The sequence below is a fragment of the Strigops habroptila genome, chromosome 8 (genome assembly GCF_004027225.2).
Source record: "Strigops habroptila isolate Jane chromosome 8, bStrHab1.2.pri, whole genome shotgun sequence".
NCBI classification, from domain to species: domain Eukaryota; kingdom Metazoa; phylum Chordata; class Aves; order Psittaciformes; family Psittacidae; genus Strigops; species Strigops habroptila.
Genome location: NC_044284.2, coordinates 21,129,006 through 21,146,858, shown reverse-complemented (window position 1 = coordinate 21,146,858; position 17,853 = coordinate 21,129,006). Strand labels below are relative to the sequence as shown.

Below are 17,853 nucleotides of genomic sequence, written 5' to 3'. Positions count from 1 at the left end.
TGGACTTCACCATCCTGTGACCTCATCCATCAAAAGCATCTCTCAGGTTGTGTCAGTTCTGCCTTGCCTTTCCTTAAAGGTGTTTGTCATTAAATCATTATCACAACATAAGCATAAACACAAGAAATAACAGCCTCGTATTCATACCCATTTATTTATTGATGCACCATCATAACTCATTTCTGAAAGAAATTATTTACATAATACATACTACAGGTAATGTATATTATTTTATAGAAAATAATACGTAAAAGCAAAAGTAGCTTGCTGCGTATCATTCATAGTATAAACACCTAAATCTAACACTGATAAGCAGAATGCAGAATACATAATCACTAAGCACAGTTACAAAGTTGCTCTATTAAAAGGCAAAAGCTTTTATGGCGGTCAGCTTTTTAACCCATTCCCCATTAAAAAATAATATAAAATAAAATAAAATAAAATAAAATAAAATAAAATAAAATAAAATAAAATAAAATAAAATAAAATAAAATAAAATAAAACAGTTAATAGCATTTTATTCAGATGGTTTCTGTATCTCAAACTTTGCTATATTAATCTCTGCTTAGACAGTGTAAGAATACATTTTCTACAAGCATTTTGGGAAAATGTTGTAGATGCAGTATTGATCTCATGAGAAAACTAAATAGCCTGCAAAACACCTGTCAGTATCATCTCTGTCAAAATAATAGTTTATTTTAAAAATAAATTGCATTAATAAAGATATAAACAGCTTATATATTTATTAGTATACTAAGTATCTATACTTTCCCCAGCAGTTTCATCTGCCAGCTGGTTGGTGAATTTATTGCAAGTGAATAATCTCTATAAGGGTAATTCCCAAGTAAGAGATGAGAAACATTGGCATTCTCACTTCCCAGAGAAAAAAATTGTTGCCCAGAAGAGGTGGTGGACTGTCTCCCCCACTTCTACCTCTCTGAACTGCAGGGAAAGTGAAAAGTTACTTTCTAAGATCATAGGATCCAAGGATCTGGAACACTGCAAAAGCAGTCATACCAACATCTCCTGCCATCCCTTGTCTGCAGTTTAAACAGGAGCTGCACTACAGATAACTACCCACATTCTCAACTAACAGAAAAGCTGATAACACAACACAGATTTCATATACAAGAGGAGGAAGGTGCAACATGTGTCAGACTCACAGAGCTTATATAAGCCAGAGGATACAGGCCACCAGAGCAGGTGTGGAACAAAGAAACAATAAACATTAGTGCAAGAAATAAAAGCAGGTCTAGGTCAGGACCAGGAAATTCTTGGAGAATTACACTCTCATGTAGACTTTTTTTGTCCACTGCTTTTATACAGGAAAAATTCATGTTCCAATATGAGGAATCTTGTTCCCACAAGAGGAAGCTAGATATACAATGAGTTTAGAAAGAGGAATTAACCAACACCACCATGGCTTCCAGAAATATTAGTAGTCAAACCAAGGACACATGGGCCATTTACAGCCTTCGTCTGTGTTGCACTTATTGGCTGCTTGCTGCAGCCCACTCCACAACATGTGTATTTCCATGCCTGTCCTCTTTCTCATCTCTATCCCTGTCCACCCTCATCCTTCACCCTCTTTCTTTCAGTGTTCGTTGTTCTGACCTAACATAGACCTTACCTGCCATCAAACTTCATGCTTAAATGTTTCAACCCTTTTCCCAATCTGTATCTCTCATGTCAAAATGTGCTATCAGATACGAAGGTCTTGGAAGAGTGTTCTGCACGGTTAGGGATTAGTACCATCTTCCCACCTCCAGCCTCCCCAGTTGCTAGGGGGTGTTGCAAAAATAATCAATTCAGTAACAAGGAAATGCATCCCAAAAATAATTTTTGGCCTATTTGATGCATTTTTAAGTTCACTGTGAGCACTTTGACGTTAGCAAAATCATAACAGCTACAATAAGGTTTCCATCTCCATATAACCTTATTCAAAATTAACTGAAATCAATGTAACAGTTCCTATATCCAGATTGGCTTGGAACCTTACAGTTTTGAGGATCAGACCATTGACATTATCATCATCAGCCAATTTACATATATGCTAATATATAATAGGAAACAATTAGGAATATATATAATTCCTAATATATATAATAATTCCTAATATATATATAATTCCTAATATATAATATATATAAAAAAATATATAATAGGAAACAAATTTTTAATATATTACTAGTTTAAAGCACGAAAAATTACATAAAGTTGCATAAAGAAAAATATTCCCATTAAAAAATAATCTAACTTGTAGCAAAACACAAACAAGATGATAATGAAATAGCCTTAGAAAACTGGCAAGCCCATTCCTAGTTCCATTCTTCCACTAATTCTTCTGCTAGTGCTAATGCCATGCCCAGAGAATAACACAATTAGCTGTCTTTGTACAACTGGCTGTTTCTAATGTATCATTCCAAATAATGATCCTGAGTAAAAGGACAGTCCATCTATCTACCTGTGCAACACACCCCAGAATTACCTTGCCGAATGGAAAGCAGTGGTTTTGGTCTCATTGGCTCAAGTAACGTTCCTCTTCCCTTGGAAAGAAGTACAGAAAGGAAAGTCATGTCATAATTAGCAGAATATCGTGATCCCTTTGGGAATGACATTTTGTTAGACATACACAAACAGCATCTGATCTTGTAGGAGTAAACTGAAGTCCTACAATGGCAATTAAATCGAAATATCATTTTATTGATCTCAGAATATATTGCTTCTCAGTGGCTTAAAAAATTGAAATCATCAATAAAAGTAAATGCTGCACTCTTACATTGAGTATATAGCAATGCTATGTGAGCCAATTTGTTCCTGAAGTGATTCAGAGATGACGTTTTTGTGCCAAAGAAACTTTCTGAATTGGGGGGGGGGGGGGGAGGTGGAAGTGCAGTTTAATTGTAATTTGGTTTGACATTTTTTTTTTAATATTGGAAGTCCATGTTTTATTTATACTTTAAAAACGCTTTTCACTTCATTCATTCATTTATTTTGCAGACTGCATCTAACTTGGATAAAAATACAACCAAAGCTGAGAGTGCATGGCTGTTCAGAATATGGTATGGCTTTGACCATAAGTATCCTTTCCTGTTATAAACCATGGGTGATAGTTGAATTACAACTGGCACCATCAAAATGCTCAGGAATCTACTGTTGAAAACAAAAATGTAATTTATTTTAACCTGTTTAGTAAAGAGAAAAAATTTTGAAAGTTCAGAGAAACAGAAGGTCTAGAGAAGCTGGGCAGTGCAGTGGCAGTACATTCCTGATTGAGGCTATGGGGAGAGAGAACAAGCTCTGCCCTACATTAGTATATAGACTATAGGTTTATCTAAATAAACCTTTTTAATTTCCAGAATAAAACTAAGTTCATTATTAATCAGCATGTAAACTCTGTGTTTGGGAGACCAGAAGGTTGGAGGCTGAAGCAGCCCAATGGCTGCAGCCTGACTGCATATTCAGAAAGTAGTAGCTACCAAAGAGAAAGTAAAAATAAGACAACACCGGTTTAACAGAGAAAGATGCATCCCATTCTGAACACGTAGTTCCCAGGAGGTAAGAGCTCCAAGGAAGTCCTATTCCCTGGAATCCTGAGCCTTCCCACTTCTATTCACACTCTTACTGAGGCATGTGTGGTAGAGATCTTGAATATGGGTGGCTGATGCTTTATTCTAGAAAGCCTGGTTTCCTTATCTTTTACATTTCAAGAAAATTCTTGATTTTTTTATATATTGTTATATTATTTTAAATACTATTAAAAAGAACATCCTCCCAAAACCAAGGTAGAACATACACTCTTGGACACCCATGCTGCACTAATGCCTGTGGAAAGATGGCAAAAGCTACCATTCTAATTTATTGTCATTTTAAACTGACTCTGCAAAGGCTTTGCATCGCTATCAGTGAGATCCCACAATAAAAATCATGCCCTAAGCCTTTCACAGAGATGTATGATGAATATAAGAGAAGCCTATCTGCTAATTTCCATGCACACTGGTTCAGGAGCTGAACAGGCAAAGCTCTACCAGTAGCCTCCATTATTCAATAGCAGATCTACTGGTCCATTACCCTTCACTACTAAGTAGAAATTAATGTTCAGGCTACAGGTATGTTTTTCTGATACCAGCTGCAGCAAACTAGGATGAAGTATTTCATCTGATAAAATATAATTCTTTCGGAATACCACTTCGTTAGAGAGTTCAAGTGAAGTTATCCTTCAAAGAGACTTTTGATGGAAAAAACATCTTTTTGGTGAAAAATGAATGCATTGCCCTAGTTCATCTACCAGAGCAATTTTAAAGGCCAAAAGGCACTTAGCATTACAATGTTTCACTAGAATAATTCTTCAAAAATACTTAAACATAGTAGGTGAATGCTGTATAAAGGGGCGAAATGTGTTTAAATGTTAATGCTGAGTACCAGCATAATTGGCTTTAACTACCACCCAGTTCCACTTCTTTTTCAGAAGGAACAGCCTGTGGTTGTGGTGTGGCTTAGAAACTATAAGTCAGAAAGTCAAAAGGAAGAGATGAACAGGGGGGGTGAAGGGGGGAGCACAAATTTGCTCTGAATAAAAAAGAAAAAAAAAAGAAAAAGTGTGAAGGTAAGAATAGGACAGAGGCATGAGTTAAAAAAAAAATAAAGACATGACAGAGACAAGGGTAGAGCTAGAAAACAAGGGACAGAGGCAGAAGGGAAAGAGAAATCAATATGAAAAAGTCAGACAACAGAACATGTGAAATGAAAGGACTGTAGAAGGCACAAGAAGCACCACTTCTCAGAGGTTATCCATGGTAGAGATCTTTAATATGGATGTCTCATGCTTTATGCTAGAAAGTCTGTCTTTCCATGTATTTTGCATTTCAAACAAATATTTTAAGTGATTTTTTTAATGTTCTTAAAAAAGAACAGATTTATTCATGTCAATCCCTCTTCAAGTCAAGTTATAGTCTTTCTTTAGAATTCAGATTTTCAGAGATTATAACCCTGGCATTATCCTAAAATATATTTTTATTGCAAATAATATTTCTCCATTTTACTAATCCTGAAAATATATGCCCATATACTTGCACAGAATAATGGTTCAACCCACTAATGCTGTGACTCACAGCTCTGAACATTTATTTGGAATGACTTCTTCTGAAAGACATTCTTTTCAGGGAGAGAGAAATTATCCACCCAAACTTTCTTTTGCCTTTCCCTGCCTAATGTTACAAAGCTGTGATGCTAAATTTAAAAGAAAAAATTACAAGGTAGCACAGTATTTGTGCCCAATACAAGCTTGCATAGAGGATTATTGATAGAGTTTTCAAAGAAAAGATACAGCAAAATAATAATCTGGTTATATACTTGGAAAGCATATAAAACTCTGACGTTTCTATAGTTTGACATTTGCTCTTAAACATTAACACAAATCTACCCACTTTTCTGGCAGTAATATTCCTTATTGCTATTTATTTCACAAGGGAAAAGCAAGAGGGAGGAAATATCACTGAGGAAATCAAAAAAAGGTGTGCTGTTCTTTGCTGCCCTTATGAATGATTTTTCACTTCGTTCAGTGGTCTTAGGCAATGGCAACATGCCTCGCTAGGGTAGAACTATACAACCACCCCTGAAATTCTATTTGAGAATCAGATTTTATTTTTATTCTGAAAGAAACAGTAGGAACCTGATCCAGGGTCAGCTGGCTTCAATAAGGGCTGTTTTCCGTAAGGAAGTATCTTTGAATCAAGTATGGACACTTGAGAAAAGCAAACCATTCTCTGAAATCTAGACTAAGAAATGTTAATATTGGAATAACCAAAATGAAGAACAGATCCTTTAAATGCTCAGAGGTATCCTCTTGGATTTTCACCTCAATTAATTTAAACAAGAAAAATACAAAATAAAATACTTGGTATGTTTTACTTCTTACAATGCATTACCATTTGAGGCTGTAGCAGTAGTGGAAAAGTGAGGGATTAAACAAAGGTATTTCAAGAATTTATTGGGGGGCAGAGGAGGACACCCAAGATCTATAATGCTGGATTATATACTGTTGTTTGTGTCTTTTCAAGACAGATGTAGCCATGTTTAGCAAACAAATAAGTAGGTGGAAATTTTGTCCTACAAGGGCAAAAGCCTGTGTATATAAGGGCAGAGCTGAATTGAATGGTGAGCGCAGCTGTTCCATTCCAAGCAACCCACAACAAACTTGTAACTTTACTGCCAGCTAGTAGAAATTTGCTCCTAACTCTTCTCAGCCCAAACCTCTTTACTCGCTTCCTCCAGCAAATATCACTGGGTTTTGCATGCCTCGTCCTAAGACGTGTACCTGATGAGAGTTAGAACTCCTTCTCCACATAGGCCTGTATTTCCAGTTACAATCTACCACTAAAAATTTAGGTAAAATATAATAGAAGTGTCTTGCAATCTTTACCAGTTTTTCCAGCTACTTCAGAGTGAACTGTAATCATTTCTGGTTGAACATGATCTTACACAAGACTTTTTGTTTACTAAGGCTTCCTTTTCTCTCTGTATTTGTATAGTTCTCACTTCCTCATGTGAGGGCTTTTTTCCTCTCACTGGCTGTTCTGTAGCATCAGTGAGGAAGATGACTACAGTGTTCTCCCAGCTTCTCATGCTGTATACTGAGAGGACAGGAAGGATTTGGGATTGCTGCACTAAAAGCCAGAAGCGCAAAATAACTGAACTGCAGATGATAAAAGAGAGTATAATGTATGTTTCAAGATCTTTCCATCTATAAATGCTCACCATCGTCCACAAAGAGAAGCCTACATTATGTTGCAGGATATGTACTTCATACACACTGAAACTTGCACTGAGAAAAAAAGTAGTTGCTGCATAACAGGAAAACATATGCAAGATTACAATAGAAGAAAGCAAGAAGGGAAGGAAGAGGGACAAAGACTACAAATGCATGGTAAGTTTCTTTAAATACTTAGTAAGTGTTAAATTGCAAGATAGAGGCATTGGGCCCACCTGCAGCCAAGTCTAATCAATTTTTTTTCTGGCAGTGGGGTGAGGATGAGATTGCATGTGATACGGTCCTCCAAGACTAAAAAACACATGAGCAGTAAGAGGGAGCAAGAGAGATATAATGATTGTTTTTAGCTGGATAGTATGGATATTATAAGATATTACAGTGACACACCTACTGCATCCTCAATACTGCTCTGAGCTACCAAACAGCAATGTAGCTAACTTGCACGGAGTTTAGCTTTTTGAGCAGCACACATGCACACTGCCATGTGTAGAGTAGTTGGAGGAAGGCTTTCTCCTCCTTTACAGATTTCTTTTCAATCTGAGGAACTAACATTCAGTCACACTGAAAAGAAACAGGAGTCTGGGACAGAATGAGCCAATCCTCCATTAAAGCAACTTCTAGAAGCATTTCTACTTGAACTGCAGTTATCCATCATTCAGATGCATTCCTTTCAGTTTAAAAAATGGTTGTTTATGTCCTTTGCACTTACCTGAAATCAATCAGCCAAAAGGAATTGCATTATTTGTAGACCTCGAAAGTTTATCCCGCTTAACTTATCAGGGCACCTATCATTTTATTTCTCCTGTGCTTTCTATGTGGATAAAACAGACATAATGGCTGCCTATGAAGTAAGATAAGTACTATTCTGTGTCTGTGAGAAAATGGAAAAGCTACTAAAAGCAAAAGTGAGTTCCAGGGTGAACTGACAATCAAAGAGAAATTCGGCATTTTATGGTCTGCAGCTGAATTTTCCTTATGGGATGACCTGCCACTCTCATATTGGAGACAGACGTATTTGGAAAGAAAAGACAAGAGGTTGTAAGCATGCATGTGCACACCATTTTCTTTTATCTGCTGGAGAACTAAAAGTTTCTTAATTACTAATATTACAATTTGGTATTCTTTGTCACTTCAGTGACAACAGCAAAATAGCACACAGTGTCCTAGTTTTGGACGAGAACCACATTTTGCTAGACAATTTTGAAACACAGAAAAGACAATCTTATTTCAGAGATACTTCAGACTAATTATGAATCAAGGAAGCATCAGATAATGCAATGTAAGCAAATTCAGGTACCGCACAGGACAACAAGGATATAGATTAGTATACAGCAGTAATATATATATAATATTGGCTATATATAATAATTGGCTGGCAAGAAAGTTAGACATCATAGCATTAATATCCAATAGAGCACAAGAATCAGTTTTACAGATGTTACCAGCAGATCACAGTAAAAGCTGAAAGTATAACTCTTAGTAAAAGAATTGTAATGGCTATAACATGAACATGACACAAGAGCAGCTGCCTATATCATAAGGCTCTCTCAAACATTGCAAACTTGAGCAGTACCGTGTCCCCAGGAAGTATTTTATCATTAGCAATAATTGCCTGAATTTGGTTCAAAATTCATTCCAATAACAGCTTTTCAAGTATATGATCTAGAAAAACTCATTGTTCTTTTTAAAGCACAGATAATCAGTATATCTGATTTGGTGCTACTTCCTGACCCTTTCCAAGGACACAAGATTGTTGAAACTCTGCAAATTAACCTAATAAATAAACATGGCTAATGATTAACCAGAATAATAAGTGACCTCAGTTTGTCCTCCATTCACGGAAACCTGGGTAAATCATTCTTAAACAATTCCACACTGAATAGGCAAGTAAAAATAAATAAATAAATAAATAAATAAATAAATAAATAATTCTTATTTCTCTCATGTCAATTCTTAGAAGATCTCATTCACATCCAGGTATTTTTATAAGAAAAAATTACTAAGCATGAGTTAAATACTCATTTTAAGTGAAAACTGTGCTTCATTTACAAATATTTGACATATCGTTTTCACTCTTCCATTGCACTCAGACATATGTAAATATTATTTGTGATAGTTTCTTGATATTTTTATTACAAAATACGAGTCTTTGAATCCACCATCTCTCCACCATGATCTTGAAGGAAGAAGGGAGATGCAGGAATTTTGATTCCACAAAATATAATAAAAAGGAGATAAAGTTTGAAGTTTTTACTGTTTAGATTTTTCATCCTGACATTAAGATTCAGTACATCACAGAAAAGTCTATTTATATGTTTAAAATAAAACAGAGAAAAAAAAAGGGGGGGAGGGGAAATGAAGCTAGGGAGAAAGGGAACTGACAAGGGAAGACAATAGAAAGATTAGATCCTTTTTCATAGTCTGTTTTATCTGGTAGTTATACAAAATACAAGAAGTAAGTAATTCTGGAAAAGGAGGGGGGGGTTTGGGTTTGGTTTTGTTTTGGCTTGGTTTTTTGTTTTTGTTTGGTTTTTTTTTTTGTTTGGTTGGGTTTTTTTGTTGTTTTTTTTTTTTTTTTTCCCAAAAGGTTTTGCTTGGAAGCAAAGCCATTATATCAAATTTCTTGATTTCTTTAAAGCCTCCATAGTAGCATGCAGTCCTTTTCCCTTTAAAGGAAGAAGAAAGACACACATGGGGGGAAACTTTATGGTATTTTTAAAAAAAAATCAATGTTCAAAATAGTGGTTAAACAGTACAGGGATGGGACAAGTGAAGGAGAGCTTGACATTATTGTTGCAATCTGAGAAAAGGGAAGTGCTTTAATGTGAAAAGAGATTCACCATAAAGTCCACAAAACCATGAATGTTTTGTAAGCTGTTACTGAATCCTTGTTGTTATCCATCGGAGACATGCTGGGCCAGGTTCTATTTTCTGCTCTTTGCATTGAATGGTCATTGATTTTTGTAGGACTTTTGCATGGCATCTGAGGCATTACTTGGCCTACAGCTTATTCTACACAACTCGGTGTAGAATCACCAGCTTTTCTATTTAACATCCTATCTCATTTGTCATAGCATATCCTTCGTTTGTGCTGTTCAAGGGGTTCTCTCAATTTCTGATAACAACTGAATGTAAGGACTGTTTCACAGACCACAGTGGCCCCAGTATAAACACATTGGGCTTTATGCGACTGTTACTTTTTTTTAATGTAAAAATATATTAAAATGCTCAGGTCAGCCCCCCTGATCTGAGGAACCTTTGCACTGCACCCAAGAGCTGAAATGTCTGAGCCATTCCTCCCAGATTTACCAAGGGCCATTTCTGAAGCTGTTCAGCAAACCAATAGATGATTACAAGTCCCGCCAAGGGAGCACAGCACTTCATAAAAACCAAGGCCTCAGTCAGGCAATCCAGCTTACAGAACCGGTTCCGCAGTTTTTTTCCTTAATGTTATTTTCAGCTCTGTGAAGCCACTGTAGCATATTAAAGCTAGATAGCTAAAAGATGTACTAAAGTTACTAAAGATGTACACTTTAGCATAAGAGAAATTCAGCACATACTCTACCAAGGCAGAATAAGCACAGAGGATTCATCTTACAGGCATATTTCAGAGGTGCTAAATTAATGGCTACTGACCAACAACCAAATGTCCTGGCATGGACAAAAGACACAACTATAAAAATTGCTACATTTAAAAAAAAAACCTTTCAGTTCTGCAGCTTACTTCTACCTGTATAGCTTAGAGTACCTGTCAAATCAAAATACAGAACTTGAATGAGTTGATCTAAAGCCTACTGAAGTAAATGGACTCAGTTTATTGACCTCAACAAATGATAGCTGAAGGCATTGTAGTATCTGATTTTACTGGTACATATTAATTACTATTCTGTGTGACAATATTTTATTTTACTTTATTTTTTCCTCTCCTTCTCACTTTATTATTACGGCATACTGTAGTCTGAATATACCAAGCAGCAGAAGCCTAGGCTTGTACTAGTCCACTCAACCACGAAATTATAGTTTGTTGGCTGACAATACTTAACAGCACCCAGGAGACCTAAGTGTGATATAAGAGTACCAGAAACTTATAACACAGATTTAATCAAGCATAACTTGAAACTTTCTTTCAAGTCTCTTATTATTTCACTTGCAGCCCTGTATGTTCAAAAAACTACTTTGCATTGCATCTGAAGTGGTTTTAAATATTTTTCTGCATTGTATATCTTTTACTGTTGCCTTTTCAGTCACTTAGCACATATTGGAATTCTTAGATATGTGTGCAGCACAGGCTGTATATGTAATACCATCTATAAATGGCAGTTCTTTTACAGCAGCAATTGTCGCAGCAAGATATTACTAATTATAACATCACCTCAACAAGAAATTGGTAATAGTTCCTAATAAGGGGCTGTGATTAATGTTAAATTACAGTGGTATTCCTGTAAAAGCGGTGAGACTAAAGGAATGCAGTATGATTAAGGTTACCACCACGACTGTCAAAGGGCACGTTAACAATTTTCCATTAGAAAGTATTCTTGAATTGAGCTTTTATGGAAAGCCAGTGTCTAGATGCAAAACCCTTAAAGTCAGTGACATGTTCCCATGCCTTCAGTGGAAGTGCATGAGGCCCTCAATACAGGTCTTATGTAGAAGTTTAGCCTGTATAGTGGCATTCTCTCAATTTTAGGGTGGTTGCTCTGGAAAAAGCACTGTTGGTGTCCTTAAGTTTGCGCTGGCTATGACAGCTTTGAGCTAAACTACTCTAGCGCACCCTAACAGCATCACCAATAAGGCTGAGGCAAATAAGTGAACGTGTGAAAGGAAGAAAAATTATTTGCCTCTAATTTTAAGACACTCTGGCAATCAGTGATTCAAAATAACGCAATGCTTCGCAGCAGAGAAACTCAAGAGCCATTTTCTATTTTCTGATATTGAAGTAGGTGCCTGATTCACTAGCACACGTGCATCATCACATATTCAAATATATCATGGATCAACCAATCTTAGTACCAGTTCTTAATTCAGCACTTCTTCTCAAGGGGATGCTAAGGAGAGGTGGAGAAGATAAATCACAAGAATGAAAATACTGATTTAAAGCTGACAAGTTAGCACGAGGTATTGCAGCACATCATCACATTTTATAAGCTCATTTGAACTATTGTCAGAGGATGCAAAAGTCCCAAACAGGAGAGACAAAGGCTACCTTTCATCTCACACTATAGTACAAGCTTCAAGTACAGTGGAAGTCAGATTATATTGCCCATTAGGAACACATTCTCTTAATTTAGATGCCTAAAAAAAAAAAAAAAAAAAAAACCACACAAACACACACAAAAAACAAAAAACAAACCACCAAACCACAAAATCAGCTGTGGCTTTGTTTTTTTTTTTTTTTTTTTTTTTTAAGTATAGACTTAGAACTCAGGAACCTCTTGACTTCTATAGCTTCAAGTCATTCTAGCAGTTTTCTTCTGTAAAACTAGCACCATATCTTCCAGCTGAAGATGTTTGTGGGCTTCTCAGTGGAGGTTGACAGAACATATCACCCTGACCTTTGTCCAGTGTGACATAGTTATTCATAGTAAATACAGCATTCAGATTTATATAATCTTCTCCTACTGGCCCAGAAACTAAAGAAATTTTGGTGACAGTATTTTTAGAACTTTAGTATGCATCAAGTTGTCATAAACAGAGTCCAGTTTGATGTACAGATAAAGAGAATGAGCTGCAGTTCCAATCACAGCACCAGTTCAACCGCTCTGACACCAACATCATAACCATAAAAACTGTTAATCTCCATTTTTAGCAATAAAAGTGTATAGGAAAATGTTATGACTTAGAGGGTTTGGTCTGTGACAGAATGGGACCGCACAATTATTATGAACTTTGTTATTTCTACTTTAGAAAAAGAAGCCATTCTTAAAGGTGAACAGTAGAGGAACAGGTGGCAGCACAGAACATACATGCATACATACATACAGGTATGCAGACGGAGAGAAGATAGATTTTAAAATAACAGCTTTGACAAAGTATATATTAGTTTACCTAAAAGATCCTGAAAATAATACCAAAATTTAGTGGGTTCAATGTCTTGGAGCTGCTATTTCAAAAAGCAAGAAATACTGTCAGAGGTTAGGAAATGCATACCTAATTACATGAAGAAATGGAATAAGTATTTCGGACTGGTGATTTTGGTCTTTAAAAGAAAGAAAAAAAACCCCACAAATAAACCCTTGTGCTATTATACCTGATGAAAAGAGTTTTAATCTGTTAAATATTTAAAATTTATTGTGAAGGATGTATTATTTACACAGAAAATTTTTACAGTGGGGTGTTTTTTTTGTCTTCCATGGGATTATATATTGAGAACGCAGTTGTGCTATGAATGGTAAAATCTCACTCAAATTCTGTAAAGTTCCTAGCCAGTGCTGATGGACTTTGAGTGTTTTGCTGTTCATTAGAAATTTATAGGGAGTGGGGTTTTTTTTCAATCTGTTAAAAGGAACCTAGTGATTTTCTGAACTGATTTTTTACCACATTATGGTACTTAAATATTTAATTTTGCATGCCGAAGTAGGGAAAACCAGTTGAATAAATGAACCATTACCCTACAATTTTTGAAATATGGAATTTCTCAAAATAACCAATTGACATTGACCATAATCTTAACATTTTAAACAGTAAATTTTTGTTTATTATAGCCTCATTGGCCAAAATTCTGCTTGTTACTACCTAGTTTAAAGAACAGAAAGCTCCAGCTTGGCACCTTCTGTAAGTAGTTCAAGAAGTTCCTTCCTTCTTTTATTTTGTGTTTAGTACACTGCTAAGGAGCTGTGATCTAAACTCAGAGATGACTGTGATTGTTATACCAGGGTAATATCATTAACTTCAGCATAACCCATTAGTCTTAGTTTACACCAGTACAAAAGAAGCTGTCAATGCATACAGCCTTCAAGCTTTTCACTAGGCATGTCTTTGGCTTCAGGATCTTGAGAGTCTCAGTTATAGTAGGTAAAACAAAGCATCCCTATTCGTGTCCACTGTTTTCCAAAACTAGTGGAAAAGAAATTCCCTTCATTCAACACTGACTTAAATAGGATGCCTTGAGAAGAAAGTATGAGGAAAGCGGATTTTTCCTCAGTTATTGCACTATCCTACATAGCACCTTGGTCATGAAACTGCTTATGCTTTCTCATTTTCCAGTAATCAGCCCTCAGGTGGGAAGAGAGAGTACAGAAACAAGATTTAGACTTTAACTATTGACAGAACATCTAAAACCAGTTTGAGGAATTTTGAAGAGTAATGATAACCCCCAAATATTTTCAATCATAAAGGAGTGATAGACCCTTCTCTAATGGGGAAGTACAGAAATTGGCATTGCTCATAAAAAGCCCAGTATGATTTATTCAAAGGCTAAGTCCTCATCAAAGATACAAAATAGTGCATGTCAGAAATAGTTAAGGCTTTGAAATTCTTTGTGGATTATTCACTGAAATTTGCATTGCTACACAGCACAAACTATTTTTGGATTCTGCATAAATAGAATATCTAACATAGAATTACATTATAATGAAATATGCAATAATGCGAGTACCCATAAAGTGCTTTTCATGCACTGCAGGCATCCAAAATTTTCAAATGCATAAGATATGATTACGCTTGCTGCACAAATGACTGCATATCAGGTTCATACACATTTAATTAAAACTCGGATGTAAAAAATACATATATACTGTCTGCTTAGACATCCTTAAACTGCTATTGCTATTTTGTATCATGGTAAATATCAGTGGGAACTGAAGTGAATAAAGATGCAATGGTCTTTAGGGCTTGGTCCTTCTAGCTAAACTAGAAACTTATATTTTCTGCTATGCAGAAAATGCTATTTGTTAATGATCCATGAAAACACAGATAAAGCAGCTCTGGACCTGATGGTTCCACAAGTTGCTGCACAAATTTAAAGAGACAATATAAAAAGACATTTTTAATGCTTAATTATCTGTGATACTCAATTCACTAATACCTTAAATCTTAAGATATAAGAATAAAAATAATAAAATATATATGTAAGCATAGATATGTAGTCCATATTGAATATATTTTTCAACTGTTTTTTTCCCCCACTTTCATTCTCACTTGTACAACCGTGCAGCCTCAGCAGCAGGATAGAGTAGAGAAAACGTGGCCTCACACAGGTTGGTCTGTATGTTGCCTGCTAGGATACTTTTTTAGGAAATAGAAATAGTTGATTCAGCCCTCTTGGGCTAAGAGGAACCAAAAATCCTGATCTTTCCATTCCCAGATCAGTGCTTTAACACCTAGGTTATTATGTAAAAATTGGCCAGTAACTCACCTGGCAGCTGAGATATTTTGGTTGAGTTCACTGCTGTCTCAATGAATTAGGGATGGTATGAGGACACCAAACTTATCATGTCACTCTAAGAAACAAGGCAGAAATGAAATATCTCCACAACCCTCTCCAAATTACAGTGATAGTAAGATGTTTACCCCTGATGCCTCTCTTCCCACCCCAGGTTGCTTCTTAGAACACATAGAGATACTGTTAGCAACCTAAAGGGGTTTTTGGCTAATAATGCGGGTGACTTGTGGTTAGTCAAAGCCAGTGGAAAAATACCAACTCTATAAAGTTTTCCTAACATAGATCTGATCAATATAAACACCTGGACCAAACCTTACCACACTCAGCCCAGACACTTAGCAGTTCTTCCAAGAGTGCACAACACCCCATCATCACACAGTGGGGTTTACAGTACTATCTTACCGATGAGCTGTTCAGATCAAATCTGACATAAGGCATAAAGAAAGTTTGGGGTTTGATTTCATGCACAGAGTGGCAAGTCCAATCAATGCAAATGAGCAAAAAAGGCTACACATTTCCTAGCAAACAGGCATATGCTTGTTTTGCCGCCATGTGCAAAGTAATTGCAATCTGAATACTACACTGCACATGAGAGCAGTGCCAAACCAGAGCTGCTATCTCCTGAGTGCACATGGCAGGAAAAGACCAAGTAGATATGCTATGAAATACAGCTAGGAAGCTGTAGCAAATATCCATGGATTAGATCAGGTTGGAAGCTCAAGGCAAATAAATCAGAAACACTTTCTCAGAAGTTCCTCATAAGATAAATTTGAGACCCACTCCCACAACCTTCCCTGAAAGGTGTGCAGTTCCCTAGAGTGGGGAGGGGAGTTCCTGCAGCAGAAGCTTCAGTAGGACCTTGCCCCCAAAACCTCCCTCCCCCACAGCTGAGGAAATAAGCTATGAGCTTGCCACTACACATAGATATTTCCACTCAAACCTTCAGAGGTAAATAAAAAGAAAATTCAGATTCTGTAGAGCGGTTCATCAGCTGCAAAGCAAATAGCTATGACTCAGTTTATCACAAACAATAACAGAACAGGAATTACCATTAACAAGCTAATGCTTCATCTGATTGTGAGGGGGGGTTTTAATCTTGTTTGCAATTAATTTTGACAGATTGAATTAAAATGCTTATTTGCTTTGCATTTGATGTGCATGGGGCCCTCCCTGACTTCCTTTCATAAGATTATATGCTGTCAGCACCAGCCCCTGTGAGCCCTTTTTCTTTTGGACAGTGGAGAAGACTACTAAGTCCTTATTTCCATCTGTTAAATATTTTTGCTGTATCAAAAGGCTTCTGTTTTTCGGCAAGGTTATCCTCCTTTTTATCTTGTTTTGCTTTTAATTTTTCAGATATAGAAGTTTCATTTCAACTCAGAAGTTAATGCATAAGCTTCCATTTTGACTGTGGACCACCCTCACTATATTCCTCTTTAGAAGCCTTCCTGTGTTAGTTCCAGCTGAAGTACCAGAGGAATAGGTCTCTTACACTGCTCTGCACTTTCTGTCAAAACACTTGCAAGAAACCTTTTTGAGACATTTCAGCTGGAATTAACAAGAGAAGACTGATTTCCTAAGGTATGTGTTCCTTCTCCTGACAGAGTCAAGGAGACAGGCTGCTTCAGGAGAGAAATTACTTTTGCATTCTTTTCTCCTTCTGATGTATGAACAATTATCATTAATTTGGATTCTAGCTGCTTACAGAGGTGGGCGTAAGCTTCTCAGCAATAAGCATTTTTTAGAGCTACTGAGTATCACTAACTCACTATCAAACAACGCTCAAGACTAATTCTAAAGGGCTATGATCTATCACACACAGTCAGGAGATTATTGGATTCTTCTATTTCTGTGCCCTATCTCTTAATACCTGCAGTTTTGATGACTGCTACTAGCGTGCACACATTTCAGGAAAATGGAAGCAAAAGAGGAGAAAGAAGAGTCTTCTAGAACAAATTTCACTGTAAATGAGAGAGAGCTTGAAATGTGAGGGGGTATAGTGATTCTGCACAGAATTTCAGCTAGTCCCCTTGGTCCCTGTGCGTTAATTACACCTGTAAAAGTTGTGTTATCTGAGTACAGATGACTTTTCTTTGTCCTGTGTTTATCCTGTCCATTTTCTTTTACTTTAAGATTACAGTTAGACAAATTTTTATGAAAATAGCATGCAGGAAAAGTATATAGATGAATAACATGCAAAAATAGCACACACATTCACTGTCACCTTGTATTAGCATCAAGAAAACAACAAAAAAACCCAATGAAAACGTAAACCCAAAATAAGCCTCTTGGAATGAATGGAATTGATATGACTCCTGATGTAACTTAGCTCTTGCTCCAAGTGCTAAATCCAGCACAAATGGAGTCAGCTATTATTCATTAGCACCACATAACTAAGGTCAGAATTTTCCTTGGTGACTCCTCTTGTTGTTTGACTGACTTATGGTGGTGGTACCATCAGGCAAGAATAGCCAGTCTTGAAGGGTGCTTGCTCCAGCATACACTTCAGTGTTTATCAATAATTATCACTAACTAGGAATGATAGCCCAGGTACCCTGTGTGCTGATAAGTGAAAGTGCAGATACCTGAGCTGTCTGCTATGCAAGATCTTGCTCGTCCTTCACATGCAGGTACTGAAAAAACTATTCCTGATCCCTGTGCCCCAGGACACAATAGAAACTAAGCTTAAATGAGCTCTTCCAGC

General features: G+C 36.5%; 1 protein-coding gene across 1 annotated transcript in view; it reads left to right on the top strand.

Annotated features, from left to right (window-relative positions):
- SLC9A9 (solute carrier family 9 member A9) overlaps positions 1-17,853 on the top strand; it is a 201,917-nt gene that overhangs the window by 148,767 nt on the left and 35,297 nt on the right. The window contains exon 14 of the mRNA XM_030493879.1: positions 3,001-3,080. Coding sequence (XP_030349739.1) covers positions 3,001-3,080 — 80 coding nt within the window. The remainder of the gene's footprint in view (positions 1-3,000; positions 3,081-17,853) is intronic.